The sequence below is a fragment of the Aedes albopictus genome, chromosome 2, assembly GCF_035046485.1.
Source record: "Aedes albopictus strain Foshan chromosome 2, AalbF5, whole genome shotgun sequence".
In the NCBI taxonomy this organism is placed as follows: domain Eukaryota; kingdom Metazoa; phylum Arthropoda; class Insecta; order Diptera; family Culicidae; genus Aedes; species Aedes albopictus.
The window spans coordinates 269,750,231-269,778,230 of NC_085137.1; the positions used below are offsets into that span (position 1 = coordinate 269,750,231).

A 28,000-nucleotide genomic window follows, 5' to 3' on the forward strand; every position below is an offset into this window, starting at 1 on the left:
AGAAAAATATCCAAGAAATATAAAATTAATTCCTACACTGGAAAATAAAGGTTTTAAAAATTTAAATCGATATTACAAAAAACCCTATGTTTTTGAATCGTTGATTTTTTTTTCTGAAGAAAGGTATTTCAATTACCTACATTTTCTCCAAACAATGTTGCTGTGACATAATTAAGGGAAAAAAGTTTTTCTAACAAAAACTTTTTTCATGTCTACATCGAGTGAATATTTTTCATCGTGTTTTGTGCCAACATGGCCATACACTGAAATAAATTTTGTTGTTGTTTCCACCGAATCCAAGGTAAAATTAAGAACTGTACCAACAATTTTCAACCGAATGCAAAATTCTGTTAATTGTTCTGAAACATTGTCAATATTACCATGCGTGAAGTACCATTGACTAAAAACATTCTTGATGTTACTATTTTGACATTGTATTTTTGACCATGTTTATCTAAGACGCGCAACATTCAAGTCTACATGGTCGAAATTACAATGCCCACATAGTAGAACCAAGAATGTTTTTAGTCAACAGTAATACACGCATGGTAATATTGACAATGTTTCAGTACAATTAACAGAATTTTGCATTTGGTTGAAAATTGTTGGTACAGTTCTTAATTCTACCATGAATTCGGTGGAAACGACAACAAAATTTATTTCAGTGTATATAGGTTCAGCAGCCTCTCATCAACCAATGAAACTTTAGGGGAGACTGAGGAGACTTGATCCCTGGGGAGACTTGTTCCCCCCATATTTTCTCGGAATCAAAAACATTTTTCTTCTAGCATAATTTTTCCAAAACTACTCCTGGACAACAGATTATGTTTTGGCTACAAGTGATTTCGATTGTACATTGCATTATTTTTTACCGGCTGATGGTTTGTTTTCAGTCCTTCGGAAATCTTTTAAGCGATTCCGAAAAATCTCAATACCTTTGTGAAAATTGAATCAAATAGTGTCAAAATTTCACAGCACATAGTTTAAATAAAATACTTTCAAACTTATCTATCCAAATAAGGCTGTTGTTAACATAATTTAATTAATTCGGCTTAGTATACACAACAGTGACATGGGGAGACTTGATCCCTCGAGGATTACACACACATTATACATGTGAAAAATAAAATTCTATTCGGAAGCCTCTATTTACTTGGAATTCTAGTCTATTCAACGATAAAATGTGTCAGATAATTATAACTTTAGTACAAACCAATAAAAGGGGGATCAAGTCTCCCCATTTTGAAAATACGGCATATCCTTAAAAATATAAGGAAATCCTACAATTTCAAACACTTCATGTTCATCGAAAATACAAGAAAACTCGAAAAGAAAATGAAAAGGAAGACTCTGGAATTATTTTCCCTTTAAATAAACCATGTGCTCAAAGGGGGATCAAGTGTCACCCATTTTTGAAAAATACATCATAAGACATGCCTCCATAAAAACACAGTTTTGAAAACTTTAACAATAATTTAAAGGCCTTCTGTTGTGTATTAACTTGCAATATATGTTTACCTGTCTTTTTGAACGGAAATCGGATCTAGTTTTGTGTTTTTTCTTAAAGTTTCAGATAAATTAAGAAAAAGGGATCAAGTCTCCCCAGTCTCCCCTATGGTAGTTCAAAAAATTGTTTAAGAAGCAACTTTGCATAATCTAATATTTATCTAGGCTAACATTTGAAAAGGGCGTATTGAAGTGACCCACACTTATATGAAAAACATAAAATTCAAAAAATGCCAAGCCTTACCTCCTGCATCAGTTGTTTTGGATTCGCAGAAGCTACGTTCAGCATTTGAGCAAAATCGATTTAGTCTAAGGGGTGATACACAAATTATGTCACGCAAAATTCGACCTTCTTCAACCCCCTCTCCTCTATGTCACGCTTTTTATATGGGACCTCGCCACTGTTTGTATGGGTCGTCACGTTCTGCAAAAACTCGCCCCCTCTTCTCATCTCTTCGCCTCACTGACGGATCACTTACGGGTCTTCAACAAAGTTGTATGGCATATAGTCACCTACAATAATACCAATGTGTTTTTTAATTGAACGCTTACAGCACCACCTAGCGGCAACAATCAAAAGCATAAGATTTCTGCATACATTTGGTCAAGTTTTCCCATACAAACTTCAAGCTCGGTGAGCGCCCCATTGGGGGCCATGCACAAATTACGTCACGCTTTAGAAGGGGAGGGGGCGAGGTTTTGCAGAACGTGACGACCCATACAAACAGTGGCGAGGTCCCATATAAAAAGCGTGACATAGAGGGGAGGGGAGGGGAGTTGAAGAAGGTCAAATTTTGCGTGACATAATATGTGTATCATCCCTTAGACTGACTCGTTTTCGCTCAAATGCTGAACGTAGCTCCTGGGAGTCCAAAACAGTCGATACAGGAGACTTGTCATTTTTCGAATTTTATGTTTTTCATTTAAGTGTGGGCCACCCTAATACGCCCTTTTCAAATGGTAGTCTAGATAAATGTTAGATTATGCAAAATTGCTTTTAAACAATTTTTTAAACATCCATAAAATTTCATTGGTTGATGAGAGGCTACTGATTCTATATATGGCCATGTTGGCACGAAACACGATGAAAAATATTCACTCAATGAAGACATGAAAAAAGTTTTTGTTAGAAAAACTTTTTTCCCTTAAATATGTCACAGCAACATTGTTTGGAGAAATTGTAGGTAATTGAAATACCTTTCTCCAGAAAAAAAAATCATCGATTTAAAAACATAGGGTTTTTTGTAACATCGATTTAAAATTTTAAAACCTTTGTTTTTCAGTGTAGGAATTAATTTTGTATTTTTTAGATATTTTAAAAAACTTCATGAAATTTCACGATAGTCCGCCATACAACACTTTTTTATAGGTCTTGTCATTTTTGAGTTACATTGATTTGAAAAAATCTATGAAAAAAAATTAGGCCCTCTTTAAATGTTACTCTTGACAAATTTCGAAAAACAATATATGCAAAGTTGCTTAGAAAGATCTATTGTTTCTGCCCGCAAAGTTCCGTTCGATTCTGAGAGGGTGCTGCCAGCCCCATAGAAGGGTTGGCGCGAAATTCGTCGTATACAAAATACGACTATAAAAATTGGTTAAGTTGTTCCTCTGAGCGTATAGCGACGGGCTGGGCAGTGGCAGTTGGTCTCACGATGACGATTCCGTGCTTAGTGTATACAGAGGCAAGCCTGCCCGCTTTCTTCAAACGCACCGCTGCAATCTTCAGCTTTCGCGCCTCCACCGTAAGGTTTTCGTTCACGTACAGTCATAGCACAATCATGGGTCACCCACAATTATGGGTCAATTCCATTTGAATTGCATGGTGAACTGTCTGACTAATAATTGTGACAGAGTGACCCATAATTGTGCAATGACTGTACACACGCTGCGCAGAATTGATTCCTAGATGCAGGGATGGCATGTCACGCATAAACTGTGTCCATTTACGCTCATCTTTCACTGAACTTCTCAGTTTTATTTACCTTACAAAAGAGAAAGAGAAAAAAAACGCACAATGTACATAACGTACATAATTTCTCTCACGCAGAATTTTTGTGCGGATGATTAGAGTGCTGCGTGAGAACAATGAGAACCCACAAGTCATAATCCCTGTGCGCAATTTCTGCGCACACGCAGAAAAAAAAACAGAACCCAGTGCACACGCAGTGTGTTCAAAGGGGTCAATGTTGTTTGAGCATTTGGTGAACCGAAAACATGCCAGTGAGCCCAAAGCCCGCTAAGGGGTATCAAATCCTGTGATATCAGAGACATACAGACGTCTTAAGCTGGTCAAGGACTTACAGTTGATGTATATTTTGGTTCCAAATTCCACCAACATTCAGTGCTAGTGAGCTAACAAATTTTGTTTTTCATATATATAAGGAAAATTTGCAAAAAAAAATTCAACTAGCGCCGCCTAGCTGCAAAAACTCGAACCAAACGATAATTATTCGGAAAGCCCTTGATCTACCAAACAATTTTGCCAAAGACACCATCTTTCTAAAGAATCAGAATGCTGAGATATGTGAAATGTAAAATTTCTACGCTATCTAGCGCCGCCTAGCGGTGAAATCACGAATCATACGGCCCATATTCTGAAAGCCCTTGACTAGCTGAACAACTTTGCCAAAGAAACCAACTCTGGCTAAGTGTACCAGTTATGGCTATAGTACCTCAAATTCGCCATAGTTGATTTTCATCCTTTAAAGATGTAAATCAACAAGAAAAAATTCGTGAACAATAGATCACGATCACAAAAGATGATTGCAATCATTCAAACTTCACAGTTTGCTCAAATTATGAGAGAAATAAATCATTTTCCTTAACTTTTCGGCCACCTTGCACCCTATTTCGCCATAGTGTACCAGTTATGGCAAATCCCATAAGGAATGCATGTAAATAGTGCGAAGTGGAACCCAATTAAACAAATATGTCCATATCTGGTACAGGGTTCCTATCATTAGCACACGCCGTAATAAATACTAAAAACCGTTTTAGCTCCGTTTTTATATTTTTCCTGTCAAGTATGAATACTAATCAGTCATTTGACATATCGATGACATTCGTCGGTCTTCTTCTTATTTTTGTAGAAATAGTTTTTCTTAGGTAGTGCGATAACTGGTACAGGCACCCTAATCAGAATCCTGAGACATATGGGATAGAAATTTTGTCAGTGTTGCATCTGCTTGTCTAGGATAGAGCATGAGCATGAGCATGATTGACCGCCCGCGGTTGCTCCTCTGTTATTGCAAAGACAACTGCATTTACACAATGAACCAAAAGATGATGCTTGGGACTAGCATTCTCCTCATTGTGTAAATGCTGGAATCCCAATACTTTTCAATAAGCAATACCAGCACCGGCCGCGTCCGAATGCAGGTCAATTGAGGATAGGGAAGGAAGTGATGACGTGAATCTCGCTTAGGCCAATAACCGAGGAATTCTCTGCGTTACTACGAGAAATCACTAGGAGCTTGGACATGGGAAGGGAAGATGTATTAGAGATTTTGTTTTGGTAAACAAATTGCTACAATTACCGGACCGATTCTTGTTTTGTTTTGCGATAACGATGCACACGCAAAAAAATCCCCGTTGAAATCGTTCTCACATTCGCGTCATTTTCAGGGAATATTAACAGTGTTAAAGGGAACTTCCATAAATTACTAAATGCTTTAAGGGGGGGGAAGAGGTGGCTTTGACAACCCATAAAAAAATTCAGAGGTCTCATACAAAAAGTGTGGCATAGGCAGTCCTGGTAGCGAGTCACTATTTAGTGACTTGGTCACTATTCCAGGGTCAGTCACTAAAAAGTCACTATTTTCAAGATGTTTCAACTAAAGTCACTTTTTCTGTTGAAAAGTCACTATTTTCAACTATTTTTGATGTTTTGTGGCAAATGATAATCTAATCAGCGAGAAAAACAAGATTTGGAGTGATAAAAATTGCAAATCAAGCTTCGTGTGACTGGACACTATTACATGTTTCACAGTCATTTGACAGCTCTTGTTTCGTCAACACGTGTTTTGATAAACACTAGAATCATCTGCTGTTCTTTTCTAATTTCTCACGGACTTGGTCCGTTTCGTGATTATCGAAGTTTATTTTTCCGCCAACGGAACACACTCACGCCGCGAAATGGCTTCAACAGTCGACCGAACGTTCGTCATCAGCTTCCGATCGGTACCAAGCAAGCTCAAGTACATCGACATCTCGAATTTCATCGTCCAAAAATTGAACTTCGAACTGCACCAAATCAAGCATCTCCAAGTTACCAACGGCCGTGTTTACGTAGGCACCGAATCACCAGAAGTTGCACAAAGTATGGTCCAAGAACACAACATGAAGCATCAAGTGGAATTCGACGGTAAGCTGTACACAATTCCGATCTCTATGGAAGATGGCACGATTGAGGTTAAGATACACGACCTCCGACCCAAAATAAACAATCAACAACTCGTGAATCGGATGAAGGAATACGGAGTCGTCACTGCGATTCGTGAAGAAACCTGGAAAGATTTCTTCCCCGGGGTCCCAAACGGTGTCCAGATACTCCAGATGAAGCTCTTAAAACCTATCCCATCGTATATGACGGTAGAAGCTGAGATGACGCTGGTTACTTACAGGGGCCAGTCTGCTACGTGTAAACACTGCCACCGTAACGTACATTTCTTCCAAACCTGCTCGGAATACGCAAAATCGCTGAAACCGCCATCGGTAAACGACCGCCTGACTATGGCTGACGTTGTGAAAAACGTAAACACTAATCACAGTCAACCGGACGACGGCTTTATCGAGTTGAGACGATCCAAACGCAAGCTAACTGAAGCGGAAAAAGTGAAACAAACGCATACACGGTCCAGATCGAACGTTTCGCTTGCGGCAAGTATTTCATCGATTGATGAAACGACTCTCTTGACGCAGTCTGACTACCAGCTACCAGTTGACTACCTCGCAGATCCAGTCGTGTCCTTACCGGCTATGGAAACGGCATACGATCTCCCTCCACCACGCGTGATGCACCAAAGCCAGCAGCGAACCACACAAACAAGCGGCGGAAAATCGGTATCGCCACAGCGCATTGCCAGCCAAAACATCGGTAGAATGACCCGATCACAAACGCGCTCCAATTCCAGCTCTGGGGATCGTTCGCGATCTCCGTCAAGGCTCCGACACAATCTGTAACCTCGTGACGTTAACTTTAAGACCCCCACCGAACACAGACAACTAGACAACCAAACTTCAATTTAAAAAACGCAAATGGATAAAACAACTTTTTCGTCAGCATCGCCTCCGACTCTGAAAGTCGGTACTGTTTCCAGCACTCTCAACAGCACACAAACTACGCAAAGCCTTTCCCCGGTGCCGGCCGTTGTCGGCAGTTCGGATTGCGTAGCAAATAAAGTTTCCTCGACAGCGGCTGGCACTGTGGGGCAATGCGTCCCACAGGTCAGTCCTAATCAATCATCAATTCCCACGGGTGCTACTGCGGAATGTTTTTCAGTTTCAGCATCTGCAGCAAGCCTTTGCTCATCAGCGTCACAGCCAAGCCGCCACTTCCAAAATACTGTTGCCTTGGATAATACCACGGTAAGCCTCTTTCCACCATTAGGAATGGAGGTAGTAGATGCTGCTTTATACCGACGGCCCCACCTAGTCCGATATGGTCCTGCCGCAGTTATCAATCCTCCTTTTTCGTCATCATCGCCACCGACTTTGGAAGTCGGTATCATATCTAGCATAAACAACAGCACACAAACTACGCAAAGCCTCTCCCCGGTGCCGGCCGTTGTCGGCAGTTCGGATTGCGTAGCAAATAAAATTTCCTCGACAGCGGCTGGTACTGTGGGGCAATGCGTCCCACAGGTCAGTCCCAACAAACCATCAATTCTCACGGGTGCTACTGCGGAATATTCTCAAGTTTCAGCATGTACAGCAAGTCATCGCTCGTCACAGTCAAGCCGCCACTTCCAAAACACTGTTACCTTGGATAATACTACAGTGAGCCTCTTTCCGCCACTTGGAAAGGAGGCAGTAGACGCCGCTCTATACGATCGGCTCCACCAAGTGCGATACGGTCCTGCCTCAGTTATCAATCCTCACGGAAGTCGATCCAATCAACCGGTCCAAATACCCAGCATACACAGCAGCACACAAACTACGCAAAGCCTCTCCCCGGTGCCGGCCGTTGTCGGCAGTTCGGATTGCGTAGCAAATAAAGTTTCCTCGACAGCGGCTGGCACTGTGGGGCAATGCGTCCCACAGGTCAGTCCAAATCAACCACCAATTCTCACGGGTGCTACTGCGAAATATTTTCCAGTTTCAGCATGTACAGCTGCAGCAGTTACCTCAAATATCCCAGTCGGAGGTTCAACGCCGGGATTTGTGTCGAGTGAAGATCTCTCGGTGGCCGCATCCTCGTCCTCCTCCAGCTTCCCGAGGCCAACTCTTCCAAGACGGGTGAACTTTATTCTGCAGTGGAATCTCAACGGTTACAGAGCTTGCCTTTGTGATTTAGAGTTATTGGTCAACAACAGCCGGCCCTGGGTGCTTGCACTCCAGGAAACAAACAACATCTCAGCCGTCGAATTGAATCGCACTCTAGGCGGTCAATACACATGGACAGTCAAGCGATTATCGTATCACCGTCATTCTGCTGCAATCGGTATTCGTCAAGGAATCCCTCATCGAGTCCTCGACATTCCTACCGACTTGCCCATCGTTGCTGTGCAACTGATTGGTTCTACTACTGTATCGGTAGCTTGCGCCTACCTGCCAGGTGGAAAAAACGACAACCTTCACAATCAAATTCAAAGCTACATCCGAGCACTCCCAGAACCACGGATATTTCTTGGAGACCTTAATGCTCATCATTCAAATTGGGGTTCCCCCCGATCGGATGCACGTGGAACCAACCTGGTTGATGTCTTCGAAGCAGAAGATATGTTTGTCCTCAATGATGGAGCCCCAACCTTCTACAACGGACATTTCTCCAGTCAAATTGACGTTTCAGCGGCTTCCGGTTGCTTTGCTCGGAACCTGCAATGGAGCACCAGCTCTGACCTCCATGGAAGCGACCACTTCCCCATACGAATTACTTTAGCCGCCGGGGCAACCATTCCACAAACAACTAGGCGACCTAGATGGAAGTACGAAAAAGCAGACTGGGTGGATTATGACACGCGAATCCGAGCATCATTGCGAAATCGTTCTCCAGAAAGCATTTCCGAACTCACTTCGACTATCTACGAAGCCACCAAGCACTCCATCCCACGAACAAGCTACAATCCTGGACGTAAAGCTACACGTTGGTGGTCTGATGAAACCAAAGCAGCTGTCAAGGCAAGACGGAAAGCACTTCGTAGACTTCGACGCCTTCCATTGGATCACCCCGAAAGGGACTCGGCGATACAATTGTACAGGACACTTAACAACGATTGCAAGCAAATTATCTTCGAAGCCAAAAACGCAACTTGGAAAGAATTCCTCGAAAGCATGAATGCATCACAAACCTCAGCAGAGCTCTGGAATCGCATCAATGCCTTAGACGGGAAACGGAAATTTACGCCACTCACACTACATGTGCAGGATTCTGTTGTGATCGATCCAAACGATGTTGCCAATGAGCTTGGCAAATATTTCTCTAGCCTTTCCGCCATCGATGGATATGAAAGTAGTTTCAAGAACGCCGTCAACCCATCCACAATGTCCATAGGAAGCTTCATCGTTCCTCCACACACTGCAGACCCAGCGTTGGACCAGCCATTCTCATCCAGAGAGATGGCCTTTGCCCTTGCACGCAGTAGTGGCAAATCAGCAGGTCCTGATGAGATAGGATATCCTCTATTGAAAAACTTACCGAGCGTAGGTAAGCTTGCCCTTCTAAACCTGTATAACAACATCTGGCTCAACGACGCTTTTCCGGACATCTGGAGAGAAAGCCTAGTGGTTCCAATTCCCAAGGCAAATACCCCCAGTCGTGACCCATCCAAATACCGTCCAATCTCTCTGACCTGTTGTGCCGGAAAGATTATGGAAAGAATGGTCAACCGTCGAATTAAACAATACCTCGAAGCTAACGAACTTCTAGACCCTCGACAGCATGCTTTCCGTCAAGGTTTCGGAACATCTACATACTTTGCCGAACTCAGCAATGTTCTTCAGGAAGCTTCCGACCAAGGACACCACGCGGAAGTCATCTCATTGGATATTTCTAAAGCGTTCAATCGTACATGGACACCTTTCGTTCTAAGGCAACTAGAAAACTGGGGCATAGGCGGACATACGCTGCACTTCGTTCGTAACTTTCTTTCTGGACGGTCCTTCCGGGTAGTTGTTGGAAACACGAAATCGTCTTCTTTCGCTGAGGAAACTGGCGTACCACAAGGGTCTGTGTTGGCAGTGACGCTCTTTCTCGTGGCGATGAACGGAGTATTTGATGCAATACAGGGCAATATCCACATCTTTGTTTACGCCGATGATATTCTCATCGTCGTTGTTGGACCCACACCGACCATGACAAGGATCCGTGCTCAGGCTGCAGTGAAAAGAGTGGCAAAATGGGCATCTGACATTGGCTTCCAGCTCTCAGCTAGTAAAAGTGTTAGATGTCACATCTGTCCACTCGGGCATAAAATAAAAGGTCCACCTATAACAATTGAAGGACAAGTAATTCCACTTCGTAAGTCGATCCGCATCTTGGGAGTACTGTTGGACCGTACACTGTCGTTTCGTCAACACTTTGACGCTGTAAAAGCCGCCTGCCGAACGAGGTTAAATCTGATCAAATCCATATCTCGTCCGCATAGATCAAACAATAGGAAAATCCGCTTCCAGGTAGCTCACGCCATCATCGATAGTCGGCTCGTATACGGACTCGAAATTACCAGCATTGCCATCAACAGGTTAATTCAAGTCCTCAGTCCCGTATACAGTTCATATGTTCGACTGATCTCCGGACTGCTACCCTCAACTCCGGCAGAGTCTTCCTGCGTAGAGGCTGGTCTGCTACCGTTCCAGATATTTATCCTCGCAGCTCTTTGCATCAAGAGTGCGACCTTCTCCAGCAAGAACACGAGCGATGACAGAGTCTTTCTTCTCATCGTGGGGAACAGAGCTCTAAACACAGTAGCCAACATGGATCTCCCTCCGGTTGCAAAGCTCCACTGGCTTGGAGACAGGAGTTGGCATTCCGTACCGCCGAAAATTGACAATCGGATAAAAAAACAGTTTCTCCGCCGGCTGTAACTCTGCTGCTCTACGAAGGTCGGTCGCTGAACTTTTGCGTGTCTCCTACCCGAACTTTGCTCACCGGTTTTCTGATGGATCGCTCTCCCATCTTGGAGTCGGGATAGGTGTATCAGGCAACATCCCGCCGGTCAGCATGAGTCTTCCCCCACAGTGCTCAGTTTTCTCTGCTGAAGCAGCAGCAGCCTTCATCGCTGCTACCACGCCATCTGACCGCCCGATACTGGTTCTGACCGATTCTGCGAGCGTCATATCGGCGCTTCAATCTGATACACCGACACACCCCTGGATCCAGGGTATACTTATGAACGCACCAGCTGATACCGTGTTCACTTGGATCCCTGGACACTGCGGTGTTCCGTGTAATGAAAAAGCCGATCGTCTCGCTGGCTCCGGTCACGCCCGTGAACGACACACTGACAGCATCCCGCTCATGGATCTTAAACGATGGATCAAATCCAGCTGCCGTCAGTACTGGGGTAACCTATGGAGCCAATCAAGAACTGCTTTCCTGCGGAAAATAAAAGACACGGTTGAACCATGGACTGATTTGCCAGTGCTCAAAGACCAGAGAGTAATCTCTCGATTGCGAAACGGGCACACACTTCTATCACACAACATGGGAGGTGGACCGTTCCGCAAGGAGTGTGAAGTGTGCCACATCCCAGCCACAGTAGAACATGTCCTTTGCGTGTGTCCCATCTACGAAGGCCAACGTCAACTCCACAACATCGCTGGTAATATTGGAGAAGTCCTACGGGACGATCCGGATACCATCAAAACACTGTTCAAGTTTCTCCACGATTGTAACTTGTATGAATTAATTTAACAGCTCTCTCATTCGTTCATTAATTTAGTGTGTTGAACTAACATTAAGTTAAAAAAACACAATAATAAAGAATAAAAAAAAAAAAGATTCATGCGACTTTACTAGAAAGCATTCTTTTCCATTGAAGTTTCTGGTCATTCTACAATAAAGTGATGAATGTTTTTGAACTGAACTAATCGAAACAAATATTGGTTGAAAATCTGAATAAACTTGTAATGGCATCCTCGGAAATAAAAAGTAGTGGATTTTCATTAACCTTCCGTAACTCGCGCGATCGGCTACCACCGTCAGCACTGCGCTTAAGCTGTATATAACAAGCGAGCTTTTTTAAACGTTTTGTACAAAATACAACAGCGCGACTACTGGAGGGTTAAGTAAAACAGAAATTTGTCGGAACTAATGAGATTTTTTTTATGGTGGATTTAACGCTACAATTGGCGATGCTGGCTTCAAAATATGCTCCTGTATGATCTCCATGATAATTTCTGCATGAATTCAAGCAGAATTTTGGCTAAAATCACTGAATATCACTTCTGAAATGTTATCTTTAGCAAAAGCTTTTGTCTGAATTTCTGTAGGTATGATATTCTAGTTCAACGCATGGAAAAACTTCCACAAAAAAATTATTGACTAATGTTTGGAAGAGAAATCTTCGAAATTATATCTTCCAATAATATTCAAAAATTGTGCACTTTTTTGACAAGAGTTCGAGAACATCGCTAAATACTGTTTTGACTATATGCTCATCAACTTTTTTTGCTTTGCTTTTTGCAAAGCAAAGCAAAGATAACCGTACACATCGTAGTTGCTACTCCGTGATTGACCAGAACAATCGAAGTTGCACAGAGAGCCAATGATGGGGCAGCAGGGACGGATGTCCTGGGGCCTGACGCACCCCCCCCCGCTTGCGAGTCAGCCGCGTAGTTGCCGGCTAAGAATAGGACTACTAACCCCAATTCAAGGTGTCAAGCGATCCGTGCCGAGGAATGAGTGATCGAGGGGGTGAAAAAGATGCTCGATCTTTAACGGAGCCTGTGGGGTACCTGGGCACCCCCCACAGTATGCTGTCCCTTACCGCGTTAATGCAGAGCTCTGGCGTGGTGGACATTATTTCTCGTGCAACTCGTGGGAACAAGTATGAGCAAAAATTCTAAATCAAATAACTTAGGTGGAAGTAGTGGTGCGATCAACCCCTTCGCAAGAAGTGGGTTGATGAGGTCTCCGACAAGGAGAAGCGAGGAGTCAGGTGCTGGTAGCTTACGTAGCTCAAGCGTGGGAGCTCCTGTCCACTCCACGGCAAGCCAGCCGGTGGAGGTCATGGACGGAGCGTGGCTGCTGAGGGCCATCAGCCAAGAAGTTGGTAAAGGACGGCCTGCATTAGAGGTTGCTGAGCACCAGCTTGGCAAAATCATCGACTTTGCGACAACTAAGTCGAATATAAGCAAGGACCTGAAAACGGCCTTGCTTAGACTTAGAGTGTCTGTCGATGAGGCCAAGCAGGAGCACGCGGTGGCGTTGCTGGCTGCTACAGCGGCGGAACCAGCAAAGGAGAATGTGTCGAAGTTTACACAAACAGAGGCCTTCTCCTTCGCAGGTAGTCCGAGGAGTGTGGAAGCGAATGCTCGTGACAAACGTGACAAGCATTCGCAGAAGCGGGCGAGGCAGCCGTCAGGTGAGGAGCTGTCTGGCGGCGCCCGCAAGGCCAGGCGTATAATAACCCCGAAAGCCGGTGGTAACGCTGGAAAGTCGGACCCCAGCCAGGGTTCCCGGAAAGCTGGGAAGGGTGGGCCTGAAAAGGCTGGCCCGTCCCGGAATGATGGGAACAAGGGGTTGCGACCAATGGTGGGCCCTCAGCAGCCACAGAGCAGGGCGATCCAAGGAGAAGACCCTCCTTGGACAAAGGTAGAGCGGAAGAAGAAGAAGAAGGTGAATCCGCAGGTAGAAGTACAGGACGCCAAACCAAGACGTAGGAAGGCAGTTGCCAGGCGTGAGAAAGGCGACGCTATCGTCATCAAGACGGAACAGTCCAAGTACTCGGACGTCTTGAAGACGATGCGAAGCGACGCCAAGCTTGAGGGTCTTGGAGCCGACGTACGCAGTATTAGACGTACTCGTACGGGCGAGATGATCCTGGAGCTGAAGCGCCAGAAGGAGCACAAGGGCGCCGCCTACAAAAGGCTGGCAGAAAAGGTCCTTGGCGAAGGTGTGCAGGTGAGGGCTCCGACACATGAGGCGACTCTGAAGGTCAAAGACATTGACGAGATCACCGAAGTGGAAGAGCTCGTCACGGCACTGTGGCAACAGTGCGATGTGCAGGTGACCGCCACAGCCGTTAAGCTACGGAGAGGGCCAGCAGGGACACAGATAGCTTTGGTTCAGCTACCTGTGGCGGATGTTAAAAAGTCCGTTAAAGTAGGGAGTATTAAGGTGGGCTGGTGTGTATGTCACCTGACATTCCACGAGCCACCTGAGGTTTGCTTCAGGTGTCTGGAACCAGGACACAAGTCGTGGGACTGCAAAGGCCCCGATAGGCGCAAACTGTGTAGGCGATGCGGCGCTGAAGGTCATAAGGCCCAAAGCTGCACGAGTCCGCCCATATGCATGATCTGTACCGGGAAAACCTCGAAAAACAAACATGCGATGGGTGGTCCAGGGTGCCCGGCCTTTAAGAAAGCCGCAGTGAGCAACAAATCACAGTGCAGGTAACGCAGCTGAACCTGAACCACTGTGATGCGGCTCAGCAACTGCTTTGTCAGGCGGTTTCTGAGTGGGAGACGGATATCGCCATAATTTCGGACCCATACCGAGTACCCGCCGGCAACGGCAACTGGGCCTTGGATGGGACCAGGAAAATGGCGGCGATTGGACGACGGGTAAATACCCCGTGCAGGAGTTGGTGTCTACTACCTATGAGGGCTTCGTGGTCGCCAAAGTAAACGGGGTCTTCTTCTGTAGCTGTTATGCGCCTCCGCGGTGGCCGATCGAGCGGTTCACGCAAATGCTGGACCGCTTAACGACCGTGCTAACAGGGCGAAAGCCGGTGGTAATAGCGGGTGACTTTAATGCCTGGGCTGTGGAATGGGGAAGCCGTTTCACGAACCAGCGGGGTCAGATCCTGCTAGAAACACTGGCCATCTTAGATGTCGACTTGGCTAACGTCGGTACCAAGAGTACCTATAGTCGAAATGGAGCGGAGTCAATTATTGACGTGACCTTTTGTAGTCCTGGCCTAACAAGTAGTCCGAACTGGAGAGTAGATGATGGCTACACTCACAGCGACCTCCTGGCGGTTCGCTACAGTATCGACTACAACAACAGCAGACAGCGGATAGAAGAAGAGGCGGCTAGGCCAAGGCCAAGTCCTCGTAGGTGGAAGACATCATACTTCGACGAAGAGGTATTTAGGGAAGCACTCCGCCGTGAGCGAAACTTACTCGGTTTAGACGGCGACGAGCTGGTAGCGGTGCTCTCACGTGCGTGTGATGCGACCATGCCTAGGCGAGTCCACCCTAGAAATGGGAGGCCACCGGCTTACTGGTGGACCGACGCGATTGCGGACCTGCGCCGCGCCTGCCTACGGGCTAGGCGGCGGATGCAGCGAGCACGATCAGAGGAAGAGCGAAACGAACGGCGGGTGGTGTTCGCCGCTGCAAAAGCCGCGCTCAAGACCGAGATAAGAGCAAGCAAAAAGGCCTGCTTTGAGGGTCTCTGTCAGAGTGCCAATACGAACCCGTGGGGTGATGCCTACAGGATTGTTATGGCCAAGACGAGAGGTGTGATGGCTCCTACAGAGCAATCTCCAGAGATGTTGGAGGGGATTATTGGAGGACTTTTTCCGCGTCATGATCCTAGTCCTTGACCTCCTTTCGTAGGACAGCCGGGGACTGGGGCTGGCGATGAGGAAAGGGTCACCGATGTGGAACTTGCGGGGATAGCTAAGTCCCTTAGCGTAGGTAAGGCCCCAGGTCCGGACGAAGTTCCGAACCTGGCCTTAAAAGTAGCTATTGCAGAAGCTCCCGAGATGTTCAGGTCTGCTATGCAGAAATGCCTGGACGAGGGAGTTTTCCCAGAAGCTTGGAAGAGGCAGAGCCTGGTACTATTGCCAAAGGCGGGGAAACCACCCGGAGACCCGTCGGCATATAGACCAATATGCTTGTTTGACACGGCGTGGAAGGTGCTCGAAAAGATCATCCTCAATAGAATGTTGAAGTTCACTGAGGGCGTAAATGGTCTCTCGAGCAACCAGTATGGCTTCCGGAAGGGGAGGTCCACCGTAGACGCTATCTTGTCGGTTACAAAAACCGCCGAGAAAGCACTCGAGCCTAAGAGGAGGGGAATTCGCTTCTGCGGGGTAGTGACTCTGGATGTAAGGAATGCATTTAATAGCGCCAGTTGGGCCAAAGACCCAATAAAGACGTCGCACTTGGGTTCAAACCAGGGACCACTTCTAGTACTTCATTCGGTCCCCGGTCCCCAAATTTGACACATCGAAGTTCACCTTTTTTAGACTTACCTTGCAACAGCTTGCAACTAGTATTTTTTCGACATTTTTCTGTAGTAGGCTATGTTGCAGTGTGGATGACACAAACGGAAGTGAGCAGAATGATGTGATGCGAGAGAATTATTTTGCCATCCGACGATCTGACGATTGAAATTATGATAAAGGCCAGAGAATCATTTTTGCACCCGTCTGGGGTTGTTGTATCCAAATTTTTCCATAGTCATGTGCCCGACGAATTGTACTGGACCCTGGTGAAATTGTTTCGCGATATGTAACCCAATGCTTTTATTTGGAGATGCTTCTAGATCTCTCGCGAGTCGACGCTCGGGTTGGTGCTGCAGATTTTGAAATATATAAACTAGTTCAGTCCCGTCTTAATTCTTTATTCATAATTGATCTACACATTCTGATGAAAATAGGTATGTAACCAAATATTTAAAACGTCCTGGGAAACGGGAGCAAAAGGCCTTCTGTACCCACCCCGGAAGCTGTTATACCGGTAACCGAATTGCACGGTGCCTTCCGCTTCTCAATAACTACTTCCAGTCAGCTTTTTTCAGAGCTGAATGGGAGATTGGCCACATTTAGAGGTCCGGATGATTCCGATGGATGTTTTTGTAAATGCTTAGAAGTCTGGTCCTTTGGAGCATATGTCTACCATTGGGTCTTCTGGATTGGAAAACTTCTAAAATGAAAAAAACGTTAGTTTTATGTGAAAATTCATCCATGAAATACCTACCATCATTGCTATTCACCAAGCAATACATTCTGCTTGTTTGTTATTGAGTAAACAACAAGCAATTTTCTCCTAGCAACAACACCGGGGTTCTAGATTTCTAGTTCAGAGCAAAGCATAAGGTTGTTCAAAAAGAAGGTTAGGTTCTTTATTGTTCTAGTACTTCATGAGCCCTAAAATTTCGATGGATTGTATGGGAGTTGGAGGTCTTAATTGGGTCTTTGGTTGGGCTGCTATTGCCGATGCGCTCTTGCGTCTGGGGATACCGGAGTACTTGTACAAGATTCTCGGAAGCTACTTCCAGAATCGCGTACTAGTATACGACACGGAGGTGGGTCGGAAGTGCTTTCACATAACCTCAGGAGTCCCGCAAGGTTCCATCCTAGGTCCGGTGTTATGGAATGCCATGTACGACGAGGTGTTGAGGTTAGAGTACCCAGTGGGAGTGGTGATTGTCGGATTTGCCGACGATATTACGCTCGAAGTCTACGGTGAAACGATCGAGGAGGTGAAGTTGACTACCGACCACTCGATCAAGGTTGTGGAGGCGTGGATGCGGTCCAGAAAACTGGAGCTGGCTCACCACAAGACAGAGGTGACGGTTGTTAACAACATGCAGTCGGCGCAGCAGACGGAGATCAGTGTAGGAGAATGCACTATCCTGTCGAAGCGCTCTGTCAAGCACTTGGGCGTGATGATCGACGATAAGCTTACCTTCGGTAGCCACGTCGATTATGCCTGTAAAAGAGCCTCCACAGCTATTGCGGCACTGTCCCGGATGATGTCCAATAGCTCAGCGGTGTACGCCAGTAAGCGCAAGCTTCTGGCTAGTGTTGCTACGTCCATACTTAGGTATGGCGGCCCGGCGTGGGGTACCGCGCTAAGTACTGAATGCTACCGACGGAAGCTGGAAAGTACTTACAGGCTTATGTGTCTGAGGGTTGCAAGCGCGTACCGTACCGTGTCACACGACGCTCTCTGTGTCATTACTGGTATGGTGCCTATCAGCATTCTTATCAGTGAGGACATGGAGTGCTTCGAAATGCGCGGCACAAGAGGCATACGCAAGACTGTCAGGATGGCCTCTATGGTCAAATGGCAGCACGCGTGGGACAGTTCCACCAAAGGAAGGTGGACCCATAGGTTGATACCGAGGGTAGATAGTTGGATGAATAGGCGCCATGGGGAAGTTTCATTCCACCTGACACAGGTCCTTACAGGTCATGGTTGCTTCCGACAGTATCTACACCGTTTCGGGCATGCGGATTCTCCCGAATGCCCAGTGTGCAATGGTTTAGAGGAAACGGCGGAACACGTTTTGTTCGTGTGCCCGCGTTTTCGCACAATGCGTGACCGCATGCTTGCCACATGCGGGGAGGACACAACTCCGGACAACTTGGTCCAGAGAATGTGTAGGGATGAGATTAGCTGGAATGCCGTTTCAACGGCTATCACCCATATCGTCTGGGAGCTACAAAGGAGGTGGCGCGTGGACTCGGAGAATGGCTAGTCCAGATGCAGTACAAGAGGTGGTCCAGGGGTTCGAAGTCGGCTTCGTAGGTCATACCGGTGCCCTGCGGTCGAGATCGACCCTTACAGCGATTAAGTGGCCGCGGAGAGGAAGTCCCGGTAGCGGTGCTGTCGTGGCGTCAGTCTACTGGGTTGGATCTGAGCCCGCGGTTGGAAAGGGGTCCCCGGCAAGGGTCGGGGTAGGTGAGACCCTGCTGTCTGCAACCTACGGATGCATCTGATAAGGCCTGAAGGGTAGTGATACCCTTGCCTTCAGCAGGTCAGATCGGGTTGCATGTGGGCATCAGTTCTTGATGTCCGCTCAGCAGTAGGGCGCGGGCGGGGTTGACCCTGCCCGCCTTCCGAGGACAAAGGGAGTGGCGAGGACCACTCGGGAAACTGGCTAAGCGCCAGCAGGCTACCGTGATGGACTCTCCAAAGCGAGTCATCGATGTTCGTTGCTGCTAGGCTACGGCAGCTAACCTTGAGGGTGCGATTGCACTAGCCCCACTCTGTAGCAATACCTTCTTGGTGGTTCCGGAGAGACGTAGGGTTTGGCGACCATAGGAATGTGTTTTAGTGGATCGAGGAGAGAGTAGTCCTGGCTTCTACCGGCATTGTAGAAGACGGCCTCATCCCCACACTACCCTAACCTTCCTGTTAGGGTGTCTGATGAGCAGATTTATCCCCCTATGGTTTAAAAGGAAAAAAAAAAAAAGAGAGCCAATGAATGTGAAAGCTTGGGACTAGCTAACCATTCTCAATGTGCACAATTCGAGAGTTCAGCTATTTAAAGTCAATAACGGCGCTGGCCACGTCCTTATGGTCATCAGGAAAGGGAAGGAATGTTAGTTCGACAACCGTTGCTACTAGAAACCGTGGAATCCACAGCATCCCCACAGTTGTCACGGGAAGGAATGGTGGTTAGTAGGGTAGGGTAAGGTGTGGATCTAGGAGCCACCTCTGTTAGGTGATATGATCCACTAGTTATATGGAAATACACGTCGCGGTCTTCATCACGATTATGATTTATTTGATCACGATGACCACTGATCCCGGATTTCGTGCTCGCGTTTCCATCGCCCTACCGTGTAAACCGACTGATCTACGATTATTGTAGCGCGATTCTGAACCCGGATTTTTCACTCGCACTTCCATCGCCCTACCGAGAAAACCGACTGACCAACGAATATTGTAGCGCGATTCTGATCCCGGATTTTTCACTCGCACCCCCATCACTCTTACCTGAAAATTGTCTGCCATTCGAAAATTCTCAAGCTAATCTGATTCCGCATTCCACACTCGCGCTTGCATGGCTCTACCGAGAAAATCGACTGATCAACGAATATTGTAGCGCGATTCTGATCCCGGATTTTTCACTCGCACTTCCATTGCCCTATCGAGAAAACCGACTGACCAACGAATATTGTAGCGCGATTCTGAACCCGGATTTTTCACTCGCACTTCCATCGCCCTACCGTGGAAACCGACTGACCAACGAATATTGTAGCGCGATTCTGATCCCGGATTTTTCACTCGCACTTCCATCGCCCTATCGAGAAAACCGACTGACCAACGAATATTGTAGCGCGATTCTGAACCCGGATTTTTCACTCGCACTTCCATCGCCCTACCGTGGAAACCGACTGACCAACGAATATTGTAGCGCGATTCTGATCCCGGATTTTTCACTCGCACTTCCATTGCCCTATCGAGAAAACCGACTGACCAACGAATATTGTAGCGCGATTCTGAACCCGGATTTTTCACTCGCACTTCCATTGACCTACCGAGAAAACCGACTGACCAACGAATATTGTAGCGCGATTCTGATCCCGGATTTTTCACTCGCACTTCCATCGCCCTATCGAGAAAACCGACTGACCAACGAATATTGTAGCGCGATTCTGAACCCGGATTTTTCACTCGCACTTCCATTGCCCTATCGAGAAAACCGACTGACCAACGAATATTGTAGCGCGATTCTGATCTCAACTTTTTTTGCTTTGCTTTTTGCTGACATTTATGAAGCTTATTGGAAACGATTTTTTTGCGTGACGTAATTTATGGATGGTCCCTAAGGGGTTGAGCACTTTTTCACGCGAAAACAAGCTAAAAAGAAAATCCTATCGCGCGTCTCCACTTCACTGGGAAGCAGAAGTTTTTAGTCCATTCCACACAAAAATGAACTGAACGCGACATTTAGTCTAGCAGCTAGCTTAAACTGTCTTAGGAATGATTTTTAGGGCCGATTTCTTCACCTCGGCTTAACCGGTAAGCCAGGCTTACCCATACAGTTAAACCTGGCTTAACGTTTAAGCCAGGGTGAAGAAATTGCCCCTTAGTGAAGGTATTTTTGAGACAGGACGCAGTTCGATAGGTGACATCATTATCGAAAAAAAAATCTGAATCTGAAAAAATTTCAAACAAAAAAGAAAGTAACTAAAAAAATCGTAAAACGACGTCAATGAAAACTGATTTTTCTTTCGTACCCCGACATTACGAATCTAGGCGGACAACGCGGAGAACGTTGTCTACTTGTCATTTAATGTGTTAAAAATGTAAAATATTCGAGAAAAACAATGGAAACGAAAGTCTACTATTCGACTACTAAAATAGCTTCAGATATCAAAGTGCCTTATCAGACCCGATTGTTAAGTCAATTTTGGTCTATCCTGGACATAATGAACCATAGAAATTTTGACAGCACGGCTGCCAAAAAGTGCCTACTCAAAAAATATTCAATAGTGAGTTTTTAAATCATCTAAAAATTAAAAAAACGATATTTTTTGTCGGGTATTCAATGTAAAGTCAACCACAGTGTTAGAAATGTAGACTATTTCAACAAGAATACTATTTGGATTAACAAATATTAATGTCGAAAAGTTTTCGTGAGTTTTCAGTTTGTATTAATTGATTTGTATGAAATTTGTGAATATTTTCATTGAAAAATGCCTATTGAAATAGCATCAGAAATCAAAGTGCCTTATCAGACCCGATTATTAAGTCACTTTTGGCCTATTATGGATATGATAAAGCATTGAAATTTTGATAGCACGGCTGCCAAAAAGTGCCTATTCAAAAAATATTCAATAGTGAAAATAGTGAAAAATTTTCAAAAAAAATCGGTTTACTGGAGCAATTTTCAATTTTACAGAGTTGGTGTCTTCGGCAAGATAGTGTATTCCAGTAGTATCTACAAACTTGTAGAACATATCACTTTGAAATTTTACGATATAATCATGGAAAAGTTCAAAAAACTGATTTTGAGGTTGTTTTTTAAACTTTCATATTTTCTCCCAAAAAATGAAGTCCAAACTATATGGTGTCTTCAGCAAAGATACTTGAAATCACTTGTTCTACAACTTTGCTGAAGACAGCTACCCTCTAAAAAAATATTTTGAAAAAATATTTTTTTGCTCGGGTTCACCCTACAGTTTTACCATACAGTGAATATGCATAAAAATAGAGACGATATTTCTGAACACATCTTCCAAAGACATCTATATGCTAAAATGTCATCTAACGGCTCTTAGAGGTTTTGATCGTCTTTTTTCAGAATGATCCCACTGTGCATCAGTGCTACTAATACAGGAGCCCGGAACCACAAACACTTTTTTGCACACGCGAACAGGCACTGGGTTTTTTAAACAGGAACACCATTTTGTAAAATTGAAATGAAATTAAATTTAACGCAATCGAAATCTTCAGAAAGGCCGTTCAACAATCTGAAACGAGAGCCGATATGAAAACGTCAAGTGCAGCAAAAACACGTCCGTACGCCACCACAGCTTGCTACGAATCACTTAACTTCTGTTGCATCTGCTTGTCTAGGATATCACATAAATCACAGACAAGTAGATGTGACACTAACGAAATTTCAATCTCATGATCCTGATTACTTAGAGAGTTGGTGTCTTCGGCAAAGTTGTTTGGCTGGTCAAGAACTAACCGATAATAAGACTTAATGTTCAAAATTCCACCGCTAGGCGGCGCTAGAGAGCAATCAAATTTTAAATTTCGCATATCTCAGCATCCTCGTTTTGTAGAAAGATGGTGTCTTCGGCAATATTGTTTGGTAGATCAAGGGCTTTCAGAATAATTACCGTTTGGTTCAAGTTTCTGCAGCTAGGCGGCGCTAGTTGAAATTTCTTACAAATTTTCCTGATATTTATGAAAAACAAAATTTGTTAGCTCACTAGCACCGCCTAGCGGTTGAATTTTGAATCTTAAGTCTTATTATCGGTTAGCCCTTGACCAGCCAAACAACTTCGCCGAAGAAACCAACTCTCTAAGTAATCAGGATCATGAGATATATGAGATTGAAATTTTGTTAGTGTCACATCTATTTGTCTGTGATTTATGTTTATCTTTATATTTATATTTATGTTTATATTTATGGCCCATCAACTGTAAGCCCTTGGATTTCCAAAATACTTTGCCGAAAAAAACATCTGAGTACTTTCATATTCCTGTGGTACACACAGTATAAGGCAATCCATGAGACAGATGCGATCAGCTGATTTTTTTTGTTCACCATGTATTTTTGACATCCGATGATCGGGGTGACAGTTGAACACAAAGGAATTTGTTAAGCACCGACGACACTTGACGAAACTTTGTTAAGTAGTACTCACACTGTGTTTACATTTTTGGCTGTCACCCCCATCGCGAAAAGTCGTCATGGATTGCCTTATGGGGCACGTTCGATGTAGTACTAGATTTGTAGTAATGAGCTGAATTTTAGTATGGTGAGAAGGCTAATTCTCCGTTTCTGCAATGAAATGGTGCAAAAAGCGTGGGTATCATGATTCCTTGCTTAATTTGATGCTGTTTGAGCAAAACTTTGGATAACTATGTTGTTTATGTTGCAAGAAAAGGAGAAAACAAAAACACTGTTGCCCAAAGTTTTGCTCAAACAGCATCAAATTAGGCAAGGAATCATAATACCCACGCTGTTTGTACCATTTTATTGCAGAAACGAAGAATGGACCTTCTCACCATACTAAAATTCAGCTCATTACTACAAATCTAGTACTTCACCGAACGTGTCCTATTGCACTGGAAGACACAGATGATGTCTTCGGCAATATTGTTTGGTAGATCAAGGGCTTTCGGAATAGTTACCGTATGGTTCAAGTTTCTGCAGCTAGGCGGCGCTAGTTGCAATTTCTTATAAATTTTCCTGATATTTATGAAAAACAAAATTTGTTAGCTCACTAGCACCGCCTAGCGGTTGAATTTTGAATCTTAAGTCTTATTATCGGTTAGTCCTTGACCAGCCAAACAACTTTGCCGAAGAAACCAACTCTCTAAGTAATCTGGATCATGAGATATATGAGATTGAAATTTTGTTAGTGTCACATCTATTTGTCTGTGATTTATGTTTATATTTATATTTATGTTTATATTTATGGCCCATCAACTGTAAGCCCTTGGATTTCCAAAATACTTTGCCGAAAAAAACAGCTGAGTACTTTCATATTCCTGTGGTACACACAGTATTGCACTGGAAGCACGACTGCGTGCGCTCTCAACACGAATTCTGTGTGCACATTTTGTGCATGCACAAAATGTGCACGCAGAAACTGGAAAAACATGTTTGTTCTAACATTTGTTTGAGCACTCATTTTGAGTGTGTCGCTGATGGATGCCAGAGAGTGAGCGGCTGGTTTGTGTATGAAAAAAGTTGCGTAGTTCACCCTCGCTCTCGTTGAAAGTCGTGTGTAGAGTGTATGTTTTCTCTTCTCACGTTTCGCACTGAGGAGCATGCCATCTCTGCCTAGATGACTCAACTGCAGATCACGTTTCCGGAGGTATGCGCTGTAGAAGTCATCTCGATGGTTTCTTAGCGAAAACTGCACCAGGACTAAGCTGTTATCACCATCATTCAGGACACCGGATTTGAGACCACCGATGGTACCGAACCCTCATCCATTTCGAGCTGCATACATATAGCTTTGAAGTGCTTCAGAAGGTCCTCACCTTTCAGATATGGGATTTCACTTAGTATAAGTTCGTTTCTGGTACCCAAATTGTCCATTGTTGACGAAATTTCGTCCACCCTAATGTTCAGAACGTTGATCATCTCACTGCTGGTTTGGAATTTGGTAGCACATTCTGCTTTAAGAGAGTTGATATCGTTCGAGACCACAGTCAGTTTTCCCTCGAGTTCTGTTTTTACGGCGTCAATCTTGTGGTTTAGTTCGGTACGCATTTCATCTATTAGTGATTTGGTCTCGGTGAATTGTGTCATCAGCATTCGCACAGCAGAATCCAGAGTGAGCGGAACCCCTTCGCCATCAGCATCTGTTGTTCTTGGACGCTTCATTACGTTGTTGATATTTTGAGGTGGGGTGCGTTTAGTCGCCATCGATTCTTTTTATGTTGTAGCATCAGCTATTTGATTAGATTCTTACGACCTTTAACCCTGGAATTTTCCAACAAGTGGCTTAAGCGCCACCTCCGTAGAGGACCACTTGTCTGTTACTGTGCCCGGCAAGAAATCCTAACCTCAGGGCAGGTTTCTGGTAAGAATTCAGTTAGGGAAATGAAGTATGAACTAGCGGAGCTGAACGGTATTATAAAGTACTTCCGCTACTCGCGTAAAGAGGCACCACCATAGATAGAATTATAACAGTTGAAGATCGTCGTTCGATTAGTCACAGTAACTCGCGAGTTTTCATCACTGGCAGAACTCACTCTCACAAATCTCCCTTTTCGCTAGAAGAACGGAAACGGAGGGACTGATTTCCCTAGCAGTCCAACTAGGAGTAAAAATGATACAGCAGAAAGACAACAAAAAATATGACTAATCGAACGACGTGAGAAATCTTTAGTCCCTAGAAATCATGACACACATGGTAGCTAGCAAAACATTTATTAGAGATGGTGTAATCAGTTCATGATGTATTTCAATTAGTCAAATTCACTTTATTAACCCTAGGACATTTTCAGATTCCTTTCCTTCTTCTTCTTCTTATCTCTAAGCTACCTAACGTGTGCGGTGGATTCTAAATATAGCTTCCCTAGTATGTGTGTCTCAAATTATCATGCGCATTAATAAAAGTGGCTACTCACGGTACCGTGGATTCCTCTGCCTTACCGTACTCCAGTTCTGCTTTACCGAAGCTGCCCAGACGATGCGATGCGATATTGCGACAGTACCACTAATTCGGTGCGGCGTTTGCGGGATTACGACCGAAGCGTACTCGTCGTGTTGACCGGCTGGTGATCGTAGTTCGCCGGATATCAAAATGGCGTTCGCTTGACGCCGCTGGTCGACGTGCAATATGGCCGGAAGCGGTTCGTCAGGTATAACGGCGACGGTGCTTCTACAGGCCCGGACGCAATGGTGACGATGCGGTCCCTTTCCGAGTAGCGGTTTCCCGCAACCGGAGAAATTTCAACGAGATGCCGTATAACAATGGATTCGGTGGTCGAGGGGTTCGGGTGATGCGGTCCTTTGCGCGATGCTGGTACGTTCGGAACTTGAAACAAAAAGCCGTCGAACGGCTTGATTTCTTTCCCCACTCGCACACGGACTATTGGAACCGCACAACTCTTCTAGCTGAATGCTTAGCCACAACCAGGTTCGCGACACTAAGATTTAATTTAAACTCGCACTCCCGGATCTTCCCACGGTCTCGGTTGAAAATCGAGTGTGGTTCTAGAGCGCCTCAGATAGGTCGCGAGTAATTGTCGTATTCGTGATCGGAGGTTGTTGAACCTTTTAAAAGGACAACGACCTTATGAACCCGATCTTCAAATTCTATAATATCTACGAATGGATGATACCATCTCCTTCCTTCATAATCCTTCGGATCGAGCTATCACTTCATCATTCGTAACTGAATTCCCGTATAAGTTCGGAGTAGAGCTATGAAGTTCGGTGGTGTTCATTTTCTGGATGAACGGCTTGTATGCAAGTTTTAATTATGTATGCACCTGTGAACTATTTAGTAGGTGTTGAATTGGTTTCCTTTTTAATCTATTTATTTGAATAGTCTAGTGAACTTCCTGAGTGAATATTTAATTTATTACTAAAACCATATAATACAACAAAATCCATTCCATAACAATAGTAATATTTACATTTATGTACAGTTCGCTTAAGAACAACAAATTTATATTTACACAGTAGCCACAATGCTACAATATCCCTTACTAAAGTTACGAAAATTTGTTTGGAATTCATCGACATCGACTATATTCCAAACAAATTTTCGTAGAGTTGAGAATCTTAACCGGTAGCAATGATCAACAGAACCCAATGTATGTTGGCAAGTACACAACTAAACCTCAACATTCATACACAATATTACTAGACAACTAAATTACTACAATCCGAAATAATGCTTATTTCAGAAGAGCAAAGAACTAGGATGTTCGCTCAACTTCATCTAATAAAGTCGAATACCGAGCAAACTTCCTTTAAAATCTTTAACTAGTGAAACGTAATCGTGATCTACTCCAGAATACAATCCCGAAAAAATACGATCATATTTACTTTTCACCAAAAATCAACATTACTATGGATCCGTTAACGCTCACCTCAGATATCCATCCAAGAACTTGAACGTACACATTTCCATTTAAACATGTATTTATTCGAACACATCAGACATAAACATCCGACTACGTTCTTATAACACTTTTCAATAATTCGCCATCAATAACATTTCTTTCAAAATATTATGAGGCATCTACAATACTACTGCCTGTTTCTCGTCGTATGGCGAAACAAAATGGCGATCTGCGCGCAAACAAACACTTGCAATAAAACTCAACCACAATTTAGTTACTTTGACTACAAAATGTTGTCGGTTGAATTTCATAGGTAAATTATTGTTATGGATACCATTAATATTGTGAAAATAACAACGTCGCATAATAAAAATACAGCGTATGATCAAAATAACAAGAAAAAAAGTAATTTTTACCAGACAATTTAACAGTAAAATACAGGTATTCTAAAAACACTGTGTTGTTAATTTTACTTTATATGGTCAGCCAAAAAAACATTCAGAATAACAATAATCTTGTTATCGTAACCGATTTTCTGGTTCATCCAACATTATTTGCTAATTGTCAGTTTAACAGCCTATCAACAGTTCAAAACACAACATTATTTATTTCAGTGTACTAACCACACAAGCATCCATCACAATCACACTGGGAGAGAGCCGCGGTACTCACGCCCGTAACTCACGCACTCACTACATTGCCAACATAACAAAGTGAAAACTAGATTGAACATGAAATGAAACGTCACTCGACCAGGAAAAGAACTAGTGAAAGTGTTTGTTTGTGGTGATCGGAGTTAAATTAATTAGAACTGCTGGCAATTTAATAGAAATTTGGTTGGATTTATTTAAGGAATGGTGATCTTATGTATCATATCCTTGTTTTGCTGATTAGTTTCTTCTGTTCCAGGACAAAGGCGACGTTTATTCTATTTTAGGTGTATCTCGACGTGGACTTGGAATAACAACAAAACCGGTTCTAGCGATGGATAAACATTGAAAAACTTCGAACGTATACAGAGGCTGAATATCGATGTAAACAAAATTGGAAAAGGACAATCTAGGACGTAGGATGATCAATATGCATATGCCGTTATGAAGGACGATGCACATGAGGAATAAAACAAGCTATTTGTGGATGGATGACT

General features: G+C 44.3%; 1 protein-coding gene across 1 annotated transcript; it reads left to right on the forward strand.

The window, feature by feature from the left end:
- Window positions 1-10,888: 10,888 nt before the first annotated feature.
- On the forward strand, window positions 10,889-11,581 carry LOC134286541 (uncharacterized). Its single transcript, XM_062848166.1, has one exon. The coding sequence runs from the start codon at window positions 10,889-10,891 to the stop codon at window positions 11,579-11,581; it is 693 nt and encodes a 230-aa protein (XP_062704150.1).
- Window positions 11,582-28,000: the final 16,419 nt, after the last annotated feature.

Bases quoted from the DNA above. Each gene is read 5' to 3' on its own strand.
- LOC134286541 (XM_062848166.1), top strand. From the start codon at position 10,889: ATGAGTCTTCCCCCACAGTGCTCAGTTTTCTCTGCTGAAGCAGCAGCA.